This window comes from Pyxicephalus adspersus, chromosome 9 (genome assembly GCF_032062135.1).
Source record: "Pyxicephalus adspersus chromosome 9, UCB_Pads_2.0, whole genome shotgun sequence".
Taxonomy (NCBI): Eukaryota; Metazoa; Chordata; class Amphibia; order Anura; family Pyxicephalidae; genus Pyxicephalus; species Pyxicephalus adspersus.
This window is the reverse complement of record NC_092866.1, coordinates 48,147,347-48,163,694: the sequence shown is the minus strand read 5'-3', so window position 1 is coordinate 48,163,694 and position 16,348 is coordinate 48,147,347. Positions and strand designations below refer to the sequence as shown.

Genomic DNA, 16,348 nt, shown 5'->3' with positions numbered 1-16,348 from the left:
GCAAAGATATGCAATAGATTAACATTGGCATATATGTGTTATTGCATCTGTATAGGAACTACTATAAAACCTTAGTCTTAGTTTTTGATTCTTGGAACTGTATTGCCAAAGGATCATGGCCATCTAAAGGAGCTATTCAGTATATATAGAAGTCATGATACCCTCAGCATGCATTAACAATATATGCCAAGTGTGATAACAATTGTACTTTTGAGTCTTTTAGAGTGTAGAGGTTGAAACTACAACAAGCTTCTGTGGGACATTGCACTTTCCAGAGACAATAACTTTTGGCTTTATGTACAAGGCAAGTGGTTTTCTTTAGTCTGTCTGTTCTGTTGTACTCATTATGATAGCTTGTAACGATTTAAACTTTCCAGATTGCCCTTTTCTTAGGCATAGTTCAGAAAACTCAATGTGCAACAGGTCCTTTGCTACTCCTGTACTGCAAATGACTATTGACAAAAGCAAATGCAATCTTACCTGCAAGCTTGGACATAATCCCAGGGCTCAGCTTGCAAAAAAAAAAAAAGCAGCAGGTAGAATCAGGTTTCACCTAAAAAGATGATGTTTGGATGAAGTTTTTACAGAAGAGAGTCCCGGATAAGTTGTAACATCTGGGCAAGCAGCTATATTTTACTTGCTTGGACAGTAAGCTTAAGTGTTCTTGTGTGTCATTTAGCAGTCACTCAATTATTGATTGGGATCACCTGTGATCTAGGGGGATGATGGTGGTGATGGTGTTGGGGAGGGGGTAACATGCTAGTCTGCGTAAAGCTATGGGTTCATAAAATTCTCAGCCAGTTGCCTTCTGTCTTCTGTAGTCACCAAGGTGGTTGAGAGTTTAAGCTTGCGGATATTAGATTCATAAGTCACACCAAGTGGTGGGCGATCCACTGAGCAAAGCAGAAGTCCTCACATGATGACTTCAAACAAGAGACATTACCTTCCAGCATCTGTTGGAGAGACTGGATTTTAAGACACTTGTGTCTCTAGGACAGCAAAATAGAACAATGGTAAGTGGCAACACTTATTTCTTTATTCAAATGATAAATGGCTTTGCTTTCTGGATGAGATAGACAATTGCTGCTTTCCTATTCTGCTCTCTTTATATCTTATATTCTACTATGTCTTATTCTTCCCCCCACCCCCCTGCCACTGGCCACTGGGCTGTTCTGCTGGAGAACTTTAATGGAAATGCTATGATTTAAGTCTGCGTATTGCAAACTTGGAGCTAGCAGATGCTATTTCACAGTGTGTGTGTGAGAGCTATGTACCTGTTATCCCTCCTAGCGCTGCTGATAACCATCAGATTGGAGCACACTGAGGAGCTTGTGCTTGGGATGATCAAGTCTAGCAGGATTATTTTTTTTCCTAGGAAAGGACTGGAGTGGCTTTTTTTTAGGTTGACCAAGTTCATAGGTGTCTATGGGTGGAAAAAAAAAACAACCAAGGGGGTTAATTCCATTGCCAAGCCTATGGGTCCACACAACATGTGATCACCCCTAAACGGGACGGGTTTGGCAAGGTAACATTCACGTGACAGAGCGTGGGTATGGACCAGTGTGGAGCAATATCAAGTGTCTTCATTAATGCTAAATAAAATAATGGTAGCCCTTTGTAGAGCTGCACCTTGGACAGCGCTTGGCGTTTCAGCACCTTGGACAGCGGCTGTTGGCTGAAGAGTGCTGAAGAAGGAGACTTTCCCCATCCAAGCCTCCTCCAATCCGCCTGATTCTGTCTCTGGTGCCATGGCATCTCTTTATTCCTGCGTCTGCTTCTTGATACGATTTCAAGGATAAAACTTAAGTTTTTCACCTTTCTTGAAGTTGGACCAGTTGGCCAAGCTCCACTCACCATAGTGTTAAGTTTAGGGAATGCCTATGTGGATGTGATTCTTGTGTTTAGCTTTGAATAAGGTAAGCAGAGGTTAGATCTTGTGCTAAGATTCATCTCGTTTTATTTTTTGTTGTGTTTCCTCTATTATCTTGTGTGCAAATTAGCGGCCGTTAATTACCCCTTCATTTGCACAGGTTGTCTTTCATGCATTGTGTAATTAAATTGCCTGAGTCTGCCATTAAACGCTTGGTTGGTGTGTTATTTAACGAGAGACCTAGGAAAATCAATTATTTAAATTATTTCTCAGGGAAAAAAAAATATGGCAATGCAAGCTTTGATTAAGGAGATTCAGCCTCAGCTTAAACCTCTCTACGTAGCATTGTGGCTAATAATAAAATAGTGATGTGCTGCTAAAAATAAGATTTGGAAGTCAGCAGATTTTTTTCACAGGTAAAGCCTCTGGGTCCCAAGATATTAAGGAGGATGCAACGTACCGTTCGCTGTACATCCTCCTTCCCCTCTGTGGCTCCAGCACAGCTCTGCATCCTCAGCAGCTAAAGGGTTTCCAGCCAAGGCATAGGAGATACCTTAACCCCTTGGGTGCCTGCTAGGGCTTGACAGGCAAATGACTTGAACAGAAGAGGTTAATTCACTCTCGGATTTACATTACAGGCTTTGTGATCCAGAACTGTAAGGTAATCTAGAAGGGGAAGGGGGAGGCAAAAGGTGGGTGGGGAAGAGACCTATTGTATAAAGCTTTTTTTTTTAAAGAAAAAAAGGCTCAGTGTTGCTTGTAAGGGGAAACACCACTACCTCACTGGGAAATTAAGACGTTAAGGATCATGTAGGCGTGCCATAGATGTTTAAACCTAAATATTACCCCCTTAGGATGTGTTCTGATCCCTATGTAGAGATGAGGATACAATGCAATTCACACCAGGGTATCAGCCTGTTTGAAACCTAAATATTACCTCCACATATGGTTTAGATTATGTAATGTTTGATTTGAACACTGATCAGTTCTTACAATTGAAAGAGTATCAGCAATTAAACGTAATCAACCATTGAGATGTGTCCACAGAGGTCTGATCTCTATGCAGAAATAAGGATACACTGCTTTATTAGATAACTGATCAGTTAATACACTTGTCTACAATATCAAAAAGGGCATCAGCATGTTTAAACTCGAATTAGGATGGCAGAGATAAGGATGCAATGCTGGATAAGATAAATGATCAATTGACACATTTGTTAGTATTATCTAAGGGCAGGAGCATGTTAAACCTAAATAGAACTCAGGATGTGTTTCCAAAATGCTAATCCCTATGCAGAGATAAGGATACAATACCAGATCAGATAACTGATCAAATCCCATATCTAACCATGAGGGTAGCAGCAGGTTTTTACCTCTTACCTCTTAGAAAGTGTTCACCTAGTGCTGATCCCTATGCAGAAATAAGGATAGAATGCTAGATAACTGATCATTTTACATTTTTCTATAATAGGAGTAGCATGTCTAAACTTAAGCTTAATATTACCCTTTTAGATGTGTCTACAAAGGGTTAATCCCTATACAGAGATAAGGATAAAATACTAGATCACATAAGTTATCATTTCACACATTTGTCTACAATAACACAAAGAAAAAAAGCAATTCAGATTTTATCATTATCACTATGAGACACAAGGAGACCCCTCCCTTAAACTATTTTGGGGGGCTCCAATTCTAGATTTAGGGGTGTTCCCTTATGATGATACAATCTCTGTCTGCATAGCTTCTTCCTATCTGTGCTTGTTCTTCATCATACGTAATACCATGAAAAAAACACACACATACATCTCTCAATTGTCTCCTGCTATCTCTATGCAATCTGGCCTCCATAAGTTAGCAATCTATTTGTATCCCATCATTAATCTTCCTAGCTATTTAAATGAGCAGAAAGAAAAGACCTGATGTATAAAAAAGACACCATGGCATAAATATATTAAAGAGATCTTACACCTTATATAACCCAGAGCAGATGACAATGCAAGATAGAGCTTTGGTACAGATGGAGATGCATATAATAAGGAGTGGTGCCTGGAGAAGGAGGTGGGGGCATGTTAGTATAAAACCTGGTTTAGCTGAAGAATGGATGGAGCACAAATTGTGCAGAAATCGACCTGCTTTCTCCCAGCTACCAGAGGGGGGTTTTCTGATCAATCTGATGAAATTTCCAGGCGTGTTGCAAAGGAACTCCAACCCAGCCACCCACCTTCCCAGATGGCTCTTCTTTAAATAAGGATCTGCAAGGCTGAATAATCCACAGCAATTAAAGGCACACTGCCTAGATGCCTCTTCTTTCTCTACACACAGTAACATGCTCTCTATGTATTTTATTATTATTCATTTTCTTTTTTTTTCTTTGCTAGCCTAAAACAATATTAATAGCTCAACATCAAACCAGTCTCACCCTCCCCTTTTGTTCCAGATTCTTATTACAGTTGCTAAGGGTTCCCAATAATAAAAAAGGAGACCTTAACCCTTGCACTGCCTGATCCATCAAGTCGAGGCTGCATTGCGTTGCTTTGCAATTCCCAGTCCAGCCTTGGTAATAGAATTATCACGGACCTGCCAATTTGGCTGACAGCTGAAGTGAGAAAATTACATACACACTTGCGGTGGATGGGCATTAGGAGCAGAGGGGGGTGATTGTACAGGCTGAGATGTATCATTTACTACAGTACTAGGGTATAATTTACTTTTATTTTTGATTATATATTTTTGTATCTGCTCAGTCAAATCCTTTACAAAGTGGATCTCTATTAACCCAGCTGTGACCAGTCAATAACCTACAGCAATGCTCTTGGAGCTCAAGAGTTATTATTATCTGAATAGAAATCACTATAGGGCTCAATTGACTAAGGTTGCAGAATTACAGAGAGGTGATTTCCAGATATTATTTGATTCGGATGTAAATACATTGAGATCCTTGTCTTGGTGTGTTAATTTTATTGCCTATTGCATTTTTATTATCTGGCTTATATATAGCCATATTCACATGATCACTATTAGATGTAGTACTATGAAAAACGTAGATGTAAATCATTTATCTCTAAGTAGATACAAATGAATGGTAATGTACATTCATATATCCAAATATAGGTGTAAATCAATGTATCTATATGTAGATATAAATCAATATATCAATATGTAGAATCAATGTATCTATATGCAGATATAAATCAATATATCAATATGTAGAATCAATGTATCTATATGTAGATATAAATCAATATATCAATATGTAGAATCAATGTATCTGCAGATATGAATTAATGATTCTATATGGAGATGTAAACCAAAATATATATAAATAGAATCAATGTATCTATATGTAGATATGAATCGATGTATATATATATGTAGAATCAATATATATATATACCGTATATATATGCAAATCCATGTACTGTATCAATATGGAGATGTAAACCAAAATACCTCTATGTAGAATCAATGTATCTATATGTAGATGCAAATCAATGTATTTGTAGATATGGATCAATGTATCTATATGTAGATGTAGAATCCCAGCATCTCTATATGTAGGTATGCATCAATGTATATAGAAATTAATGTATATATAGATAGAAATCACTGTATATATAGATAGAAATTAATGTATATATAGATAGAAATCACTGTATATGTAAATGGAAATTAATGTATATATAGATAGAAATCACTGTATATGTAAATGGAAATTAATGTATATATAGATAGAAATCACTGTATATGTAAATGGAAATCATTGTATATGTAGATAAAAAAATTAATGTATATGTAGATAGAAATCAATGTATATGTAGATAGAAATAATTATATATATGTAGATAGAAATCAATGTATATGGAGATAGAAATCAATGTATCTATATATAGAAACCATTTATGCCATCTACATCCTATTTGTCGGGCATCATTTTTTTGGTTCAGGTTTGCATCTTTGCACAAATATGCAGACAGATCAGTTACAAAAATCATTACATTGTCGTGTAAAATAATTACTAATAAAATAACCCTGGAATGGATTACTTTATAAATCGTAATGGCTGCACGTTTATAGACGCCTATCAATATAATCACCGACAATTAAATACGTGCGGGAGGAGACGTGAAACAGAAAGGTCAGACAACTGATAAATATTTCTGGAAGAGCTTGCAATCTGCATTACAGATCGGGCTGAGCTTGCCATCTGAGCCGCACCAAGTGTCTGGGATTGCTGGAGGCTTTGTGACGTCATAAACAGCCTCCAATACCATACAGGGAGTGTCACGTGTTGCTGAAACTCAGACCCCGCCCACTCCGGAATTCCATGAATGATGCTGTCTACGCTCCACTGCAGTAACTTTTTACTACAATGGAAGTTTGGGGAGTGCTGGGGGAGGGCTGTGCAATGGCTGCAAAGCACACAGCTCTGCATTCCTCTTCTGCATGGCATCCTAGCAAGGCAGGGACACTCCAGATCACCTCCAAAGCAGATGACAATTTTATAATATTATGTTATCAATCATAGGAAATATTATAAATGGGATTGGAGCTCATCTGTGATCACTGCATGGAAAATAAATAGAGCAGTAAATGTGACATTCAGCAAATGTTCACTGTATCAATATAATAATATTATATTTTTTATATTTATTTACAACTGTTGCAAAAATAAATACAACATGAATTGGCAAATTTAATAAATGTTTACTGTATTGCAGAATATATTTAGGATCAAATAAATATTATAAATTAAAGGGGCATCTTTAACCATTCATATGCTACTGTACAGATAATAAATACAAACATTAGAGCAAATTGATCAATTGGTAAATGTGACATTCACTGCAGTTTTATGAGATTATATTATGTGCTTGGAAAATTCATTTAATTTACTAATTTATATTCTATAGGCTGTGCAGAACACCCAAATATTACTGCATGGTTAATAATCATATGCCTATGCTTGGTGATAAATTGAGCAGTAAATGACATTCACTGAGGTTTATTATTTCATTGGATAATATTATTTGTATAGAATTAAAACAATAATATTTTGTATTGTTGAAAGTCCATCTTTAATCATTTATTATTTTTATTATTATGTATTTATATGGCGCGTTGTGCAAAGGCTATAGCCTAGTCACATTTGACATTCTCTAGTAGGAATTAGCTACTGCCAGTGAAACGCATGGACCTGGAAGATTTCTACGAGGGAATGTCTGATTCTTTGTTTTATAAATAAAGTCCTAACTGTCCTCAGATGAGCTCACAATCTGATCTCCCTGCCTTATTCCAAGGCCACTATTGTGGAAGGAAGCCAACTCACCCATTTGTATTTTTCTTCCATAGGCCATGCAAAGCACATAGAAGTTACTGCATGGAAAATATTTACACATGTCCAATGGCAAATGTATGAACCAGTGCCATTCACTGCAGATAAGAATTCCATGGGATTTTACTAGATTATCTGAGATAATGTAATCATTAGATTGTAAGCTCTTCGGGCAGGGTCCCCTCCTCCTCCTGTATCACTGTCAGTATCTGTCTGTCATTTGCAACCCCTATTTAATGTACAGCGCTGCGTAATATGTTGGCACTATATAAATCCTGTATAATAATAATAATAATAATCATTTATATGTGATAAGAATCCATTCTTAATAATTGATATATTTGTATTTATCACATACACATGAAAAAGAATTACACCCTCTTCATTTACTGGTATATGTATAAAGCAGTGAATGTGACATTTATTAGCAGTAATTGATTCCCACGAGGGAAAGTTTGAGGGAATTTCTGATACCCTGTTTTTATAAATAGAGCCTTCTGTGTTGTCACCTGGTCATTATTATTATTATTATTATTATTATTATTAATAATATTAATAAACAGTATGTATATGGCACCAACATATTACACAGCGCTGTACATTAAGCAGGGGTTGCAAATGACAGAGAGATACAGACAGTGACACAGGAGGAGGAGAGGACCCTGCCCCGAAGAGCTTACAATCTAAGATAATCAGTCATATGCACTTCTGATGATGTTGTCATTTCAATATGAAATATGCAAAGATGAACCACTGTTGTCACCATCAGGAAACTTGTTTTGAGAAATGCCATAGATGGAGTACATCTTTTAGGAGATGAAATGGCTGCAAAGAGGATCCAGGAGATTTAGGAATCAAAAAGAGGGGGAAGGATTATTTTATTTAAAAATCAAGTTGTTCATGATACATTTACTTTAGCATGGGGATGATGAGATTTCAATATCGATATCACCTCTTAATTTTATCCCATGATGATCATATAATTAGACGTTCACCAGGGCGATGTAAGATTTTTCTGTTCACCGCTTAGTGAGCTGAGAGCCCTTTCACCCAACTTTCCCTCAAAAATGTATTAAGGTCAATGATCAACTAGAAAAGAGAGAATTACATAAAAAAGGTCATCACTGAAGGCGTTCACATGTCAGTAAATGTGATAGATTGGCATTGATTTAATAGGTCGGACAGGTTCACAAAATAAAGAAAAAACATTCACAATAATTGGGGGTTATGTACCATATCAAACGCTGTCACACAGGAAGGAAGATGGAGGGCCAGTAAAGCAGACAATCAATAATATTTTTTAATTTGTTCTTCCACTGGTAGATAGTCGGCACCAGTTAGAAATATCTTTGTTTTTGTTGGCATTGGTGCCATGTATTCGGTGGTTGGGGCTATTGCAATAATCTGCAAGGGATGGCAGTGGGCACTGCAGACAATTAATCAGCAGGGTTAAAGCCAGTGTAAATTTTAAAAAATGCTAATATCAATCCCAACATTTGATATTAAATTGGGGAACAACTATTTCCAAATACCGTTTTTATGTATTAACACCTACCTATTGTACAGTGCTAAGGAAAGGGGGTGCTATATCAAATAATAATATTATCGGGAATAATATAAATAATAATAGCAACAACAATAAAAGATCTATTTATAAAGCATTGAATTTGAAATTCCATTAAATATTCCCAGGAGGAAAATCAATTACCAGCCAGTGAAACACACGGACCTGAAAGATTCTCCACCAGAAAATTTTGGAGTGGCTGCTTTATAAATAGAATCCTAGGAAGAATAAAAACATTACTATTTCTTATTATATAATAATAATAGTAATAATAATATTACAATAATAATACTCTTCTTTTGATATTTGACTAATATTAAACTTCCATTGTAAAAAGATTTAAAAAAAGAACACCTTTTTTTAATTCCAAAACATTTATTTGAGAACAATTACTAGGAACATTTCTTTTTTAAGTCAAGCAATATTGTCCTTTCGGGTTAAAATTAAATAAATTAATAAATGATGTATCACCATCACATGACTGGGATGACTGTAAATAGAATGGCACATGTGGTTTGACTAATATTATTATTTTTTTTTTGTAAAACACAGTGCTGTACAATAAATAAGGGTTGCAAATGACATACAAACAATGACAAAGGAGGAGGAGAGAACCTTGGCCAGAAGAGCTGACAATCTAAGAGGTGGGGGAGTGTAGTATAGAGAAGATCTTCCCTATGATGAATACATTAAATTAAAAATAAATCTAGATTATTTTAGGTTCATTGGGAAATTTTTACTTTTTTATTTATGTTTTTTTTCAATATTTTTAATTAACAGTTTTTTTTGAACTGATTAAATGTAACATTGCTAATGACAGAGGGCCAGAAGAGGCCAAGATCACAGAAAGTCTCAAGGGGCTGTGTTATATGTTATTTTCATTCTAGCTTATGGAAGGCATTGCACCTGTGCTCTAGACAAGCCAACACTCCCATGATGGAACAATTTCTACATGTGACATTTATTAAATGTAATAGTAGATGTCACACGTGTCATATGACATCTAATATGTCATGCCTGACACAGGATCGTGGCTATGTACAACAGGTATAAACAGGTATGCTCAGCCAGTCCAAGCAAGCATGCTAACAACAAACTGGGCAGAAAGATCTTTCCGTGATCACCTTGCACATACAATTGCAATTTGTTGGCTGTCACAAGCTGATTTCAATCTAATTTTTTATTTTGAGCCTACAGATAAATCTGTGTTCACAAAACATACAAAATAAATGTAAATTAAAAAAAGGAAACAAGTCATAAAAAACAAAAAAAATTTCTTTGCATTTGAATGGTCGATTAATACAAGCTGTTTTTTTTACCAAGCCGAGCAAGCATTCTAGTAACGGGTACACCTCTGCAAAAATCATTCATGATCTTAATACCTATCTACAATGTTTTGGTAACAGAACGACCCCATCATTGCTTGCTATGGTGGATTTGCCAGAAGCAGAAGGTGGGGTGTGGTCATTAACATTTAATGGGCCATAAATCATTGCTATGGGCCCATTCACTGACTGAGCCACACTAAATAGAAACATAAACTCCCAACCCTTGTTAACAATTCTATTATTAGCTTAGAGATATATCCTCATTTTTTGGATAATGAGTGCGGTGTGTATATTCAAAAAGGGTCAGTAAACATAATTCAAGTGGACCTGTAATGATTTGAGGTCAATTTCTTTTTTTTAATTTAATTAGCTCTATATACTACCTTAAAATGTAAATATGAAATATTAAATATGAAAAGATGAAATATTCATATGCAATATTTCATAAGGAGAGTCAACTGCACTTTATTGCTTGTGAACAGATATGACCATGACGAATCATGCCTGTGTAATGTGTGTCGGCACAGCAGCTTGTAGTCTTCATTAGGGCAGTAGGTGACAACGCAGAAACACAACTGGCAGACTTTTGTCACCCCCCTTCAGGAAGTTCCTTAGTAATGTACTTTTTTAAAAGTTGCAAGGATTCTGAAAGCATTATGAAAAAACTGGTATGACAAGATCTCTTGTGTCTGACCCTTGTCTTATTGTGCATACCATTCATACTTTTACATTCCGGAGCAGATACAATTCAATAGCCGTGATTATTGAGCTGTGGCTGTAAAAATATATTTATTATGACTTTGATTCTTTTTCAGTTTGTCCAATATTATGTATGACATTATTTTACTATAGCATTTATATATCTATTATTCCATTGTTTTATTTTTTTTGCAGAACATAAATATTTATAAATTCGAGACACACATTTTAAAATTGTATATGTATTTTCTCATATATATATATATATTTCTTCACACAGAACTGAACATTGCCTAGCATTTTCCCTTTCCATCATTTATTTTTGCTTTAATATTGTGGCATAACATGCGTCATAAAACGCCGTAAACATCTGCTCTGACATCTGTTATACCAACTAAAAGAAACCAGTTAAAAAAAATCAAGAAAAACATTTAGCTTGATTGCACAATTACATATAAAAAATATGCACAGATATACTGAAAGTACTAAAGCACATGGTATTAGTATAGTAGTATTTACTAAAATAAATATATATAAAAACATTTTCAAAAATACTCTCTCTTCCTATTTATATATATATACACACACATATATATATATATATATATATATATATATATATATATATATATATGAATTTCAATTTGGTAATCTTGTTTGAAATCTTTTGAATATTTTCTTTTTTCTTTTCACTCTATATATTAAATGTATATTATATTTATAGTCTAAATTTTCCTAAACTTTATACACATTAAGGTACAACAAAAAAGGAAAGAAATTTCTCAGCAGCTATAAAGAAATTTAGATCAGTTTTAGTCCATTGGTGTTCCTGGGATTCCTTGCCAAAATGCTTCTCTTCAGATCATGCCAAAGCATTGTCAGGATCTTAAGGTTCAGACTCTAAATTTATTCTGTTTAAGCTATTTTTTTTTTATAAATTTACTCCTGTGGTTCAGAAGATTTTCTTGTTGCATACTGCAAACTTTTCTACATCTTCACTGGTAATGGATCATTGTCTTGATAATATTTTTTGCAACTTTTCCTAAATAGATTTTTAGATAATTTTTCTCTTTATGATAAATACCTATCCAAGTCAAATAATGCTTTCTCCACCATGCTTTACAGTTGAATGAAGGTTTTTATTTCCATTGCAACTTTTGCCAAATTAGTGTTCAGAACAAAAAGAAAAAATAATCATGGGGCATTCAGTTTAATTTTTTTACAAATAAATTCCTCCACAATATGTTTTCCATGATAATATAGTTATTGTTCAATGTTTTCTTTATGGGGATAATATATTATTATTATTATGAAAAAGATTTTGATTTCCTTGTAAATATGGAAAAAATGTTTAAAATATACTTCTAACAAAATAATAAAAACATAATATATAATAAAATGTCAAGGTCAAAACCAAAAAATACAATTATTAGTAATATTAAAATCAATACTTATAACAATAATATTAAGGCATCATTAGTGTGTTCATATGTCTTGATGAATTAGGCTTGTATGGATTGATAAAACTGAATTATTGTGAAGTGTGAACATTTTGGAATGCACAAGGACAGCTCAAACCAACTATGATATGCAAATTGGTTTATTTACAGAAGTTTTTACAAAATATCAGCGATCACTTATAAATATATGAAATTGTAAAGATTTTGAAACTGTTGAGAAAAATTTTGGGATGGGATGGAATTTGGGGAATATATTTTTTTAGAATGAGATAATTAAAGCATTTTAGATAACTCATAGATTGATATAAGAGTCAGCCCACTCATACTCCAGGACTGACAGATCTTGAGAGGAGTATTGAGCAAGGGTGATATAATGTTTTAGAAAGCTATGCACAGCGCCCTGCAGACTTTTCCTCAAGACTCCTAGCAAACCACAATTCCCATTACCATTGACTTCAGCAAGGTCATGTCACTGGCCATAGCCATTCATTTCAGGCAAGTATACATCTTGGGTTCTGCTTTTAGTTTACTTTCCTAAATCTCTTGTGAATAAGTTTATGTTTAGATATAGATAAAATATTTCTCAGACTATGGCTATGTTCACATTGGCCATGAGGTTGTGGTGTGTTTATGACTATGCCAAGGAACCGCTGCCTTTGGGGACAGGCCACAAGTAGCTTCTCCCTGCCACAGGCTATTTGAGAACGTCTTGGTCTGGCAATGAGTGGTACCAGTACATCTAACTGACACTAACTGTCAAATGTGCTGGTGCTGGTACTTTAAGAACCAACGCTGTAGTGTGAGTGACCAAGCAGTTGGCAATGTGCCAGTCACCAGGAATCCCTCGAGCCCAAAGCAAGTCTGAAGCCACCCTAAGAGTGAGTCCGAAGGCAAACAGTTTCTGATATACTCTGTATATCCGGTGTCATGGGTGCACCTTGTATACAATTTTTTTTTTGTAAAAAAATATTTATATAACTAATAGACATGAAAATATAGATTATAGCCTGTTGACCTTACAGTGGCTCTTCAGGTAAGACTTAAAGCTGTGAACCATTACCTAGGCCACATAAAAACATGCCAACACATCCATATTCAGTAGTTTTCTACGATTGCTTATTTACAGGATTCAAACTTTCTGTCAAACAGAGATGAGAGAATTTACTGAGATCCAATTTGTTTCAAATACATCAAACAACCAAAATCTGGCAAACTTTAGATTTCAATGGAATATCTGCAATCAATCATTAAAAAAAATTTCAGCATCCTCCAAGCATGACCTTTTGTAGGATGGGGCATGGGGATGCTAATGATGTAATCTGACCCTACCATGTTTAAAAACAAAGTTTTCATGCTAAACTTTTACTTTTTTAACCTGTGACATGTTCCCACAAGTGCCTCTGACCTTCCCATTTTGGTGACAATTACATGTTTAGGGGCTTTGCAATGAACTCAAGTAGAGCAGCCTAAATGACTGTGCATAGACTTCAATGTAAATGGTTATCAAACTAGTCACATTTAGGCAGAATCTTTCTTGAATGAATTCAAAGCATGGTACTACTGTCAATTATTATTATTAAACAGGATTTATATAGTGCCAACATATAAAACAGTGCTGTACATTAAATAGAGGTTGCAAATGACAGACAGATACAGACAGTGACACAGGAGGAGGAGAGGATCCTGCCCCGAAGAGCTTACAATCTAGGAGGTGGAGGAAGTAACACACAATAGGAGGGGAGTGGTTTTATGATTTTCAAACTTGCTCCTTCCCAACTTTTTGTGGGAAGGTTGCAGGGAGCTCAGATACCGGGTGCTATTGGAACCACCAAGGCTATGTCCCGACTTGTGGTGCAGTAACTGCTGCCTCGTGCCACGGAACCTCTGTCTTTGGGGAGATGCTACAAGTAGCTCCTACCTATGGCAGTCCCATAGAGAATGAATGGGGACAGTAGTAAGCAGTTTAGTATTTTAAGAACCAGAGGTGCAGTGTGAGTGATTGAGCAGGTTGCAAGGTGGCAGCCACTGGGAACCACACGGGCATGCTTGATCCCGCTGCAGGTCTGAACCTAGCGTGAAATTTTGTAGAGTTACACAGAAGCTGGGGAATTTAAATCTGAACTCCAGACATAGAGGTACATACCATGATTGTAAATGTATGTAAACCAGGACCATGAGTTTCTGTCCTTTGCTGCTTTTTGATCTACCAAATATTTAACTATTTGTTATTAGTAGTATTCTTATTATATCCTTTGCTAACTTTATGTTGGCTTTTACAGAAATCTTGTGACCTGATACCTTTCATGCTCTCTTATATGGAGATAAATACATCTGAAAGAAGCTTACAAATTCAGATCTAGAATTGCACCATTTTGTCATATAAGTAGGAACATACTCTTTTGGCGCAGTTATTTTTCTACACTTGCAGGGTGCCCAAAGAAATACACAGAAAATACAACTGATACGTTTATCCTCCTGCTCCCGTTCGTCAGCATATTTGCGTAATATGTTGGCGCTATATAAATCCTGTTTATTATTAATAATAATAATAATAATAATATTATTTTTGTGTCGGTATGCTGGACACCAAGTGCTGCCCCAACCAGTGCTGCTGTCCAAGAGATATTAGTGATGTAGATGACTTTTATTATTTGCCTGAAGCTTAGTTTTTAACTAGCAGTTTAGAGCAGTGGTTACAAACCTGTGGTCTGCGGCCCTGGCTGGTACGCCCCCCAGTGGGGTCAGAAGAAGGACCCCGAAAGCGGGGCGCACAACCAGAGCCACGGACCATGTACCCCGTATAAACCGCAAGCTCGGTTGTGGGCGAGTTGTGTTTCTGGAGAGTGGGCAGGTTGTGGCATCATGACGTCACTTGGGGGAAGTTTTTTCCCATTGACATACGGCTCCCGGGGTATGCGCAGAGTCTGGAGTCTATAAATTTAGTGGTCTGTGAGCTCCCAAAGTTTGACGACCACTAGTTTAGAGTAGTTCTAGGAAGAAAACCAGAGTCACCAGTAAGGTTTTTATTGTGCATCCATCACCTATGTATAACAGGGTCACCAATCTTTGTTCCGCAATAATAATGCATAAAGAATATTGGCGTCTATAAAATATTGGTCTGGCCAAAATAAAATTGCCATCCCTATTGTGTATTGGCAACAATCACACTTTGAAAAATCCTCAGCTATCTCATTTTTAGATTTGTCTTTGAAATATGAAAATAAAGTTGTAAAATATAGATTCATAGGTATGCAAATGATTTGAACTCCCCACAAACTGAATTAATTCCATTTGTAAGGCAAATTTCTGTGCATTGTAAGTGAGTCAGCCACAGAGCTTCTACAGGCTTGTCATCCAGACAAATCTGCAGTACAAACTGCTGGCTTTACACATCCATACTCAGCTCTCGGGAGCATTGGTGATGGCATTTATTTTGTGTTTTCTCATACGTTGGATTTAGGATTTTAGTGTCCTTATAACAGAAGTCACAAATACCTACAGACGCAGGATAATTTTCATTTTTGTCCATTTAAAATGTAAAGAGAACCTGTGCTTTGTCTGTGCAGTATTCCTTTCCTCTGCTTTTCCCTTTAATGTGTTGCCTTCCCTATGGTCTGGTGGACCGAAGAGAAGATCATTGAAAGCACCAATATGTGGGTCTCTTCCTGCCATACCCTGTATCAGTGGTGGGTCCACGAGTGGCCAAATAACAAGCACCAAGTGTTTTGGGGTAAAAGATGAGTGAATTACCTATCTAGAAGTATCAAGTATCAGTATCATTGCCCCCCTTGGTGGAGGTGGGGTGGTTGAAAGTGAAGGCGTGCAACGGCAGTGGTTAGTTGTCCATTAAACCAAGGGGTTGCTACCCCGCCCACTATAACCAAAAAAAGACCAGGACATTAGCATTTAGGCAGCATTGGTGGATCAGTGGCTTGAGCTCTTGCCTAGGATCTCATGAATCTTGGCCAGGACACCATTTGCATGATGTTTGTATGTTTTCCTGTTTCCTACGGGTACTCCAGTTTCCTCCCACATCCCAAAAACATGCAGTTATTTTAACTGGCTTCCCATCAGGAATGGGAATTCAGTTGTGTT

The 16,348-nt window shown here is 36.1% G+C and overlaps 1 protein-coding gene across 2 annotated transcripts in view; it reads left to right on the top strand.

The window, feature by feature from the left end:
* Positions 1-811: 811 nt before the first annotated feature.
* BDNF (brain derived neurotrophic factor) overlaps positions 812-16,348 on the top strand; it is a 73,581-nt gene continuing 58,044 nt past the window's right edge. Inside the window, exon 1 of one of the 2 annotated variants that reach the window (XM_072421835.1) lies at positions 812-1,013. In XM_072421835.1, coding sequence (XP_072277936.1) covers positions 1,011-1,013 — 3 coding nt within the window. In that variant the 5' untranslated portion in view covers positions 812-1,010. Of the gene's footprint in view, positions 1,014-1,536; positions 1,917-16,348 lie in introns of those variants that run through there. The other variant, XM_072421837.1, reaches the window with a different exon arrangement.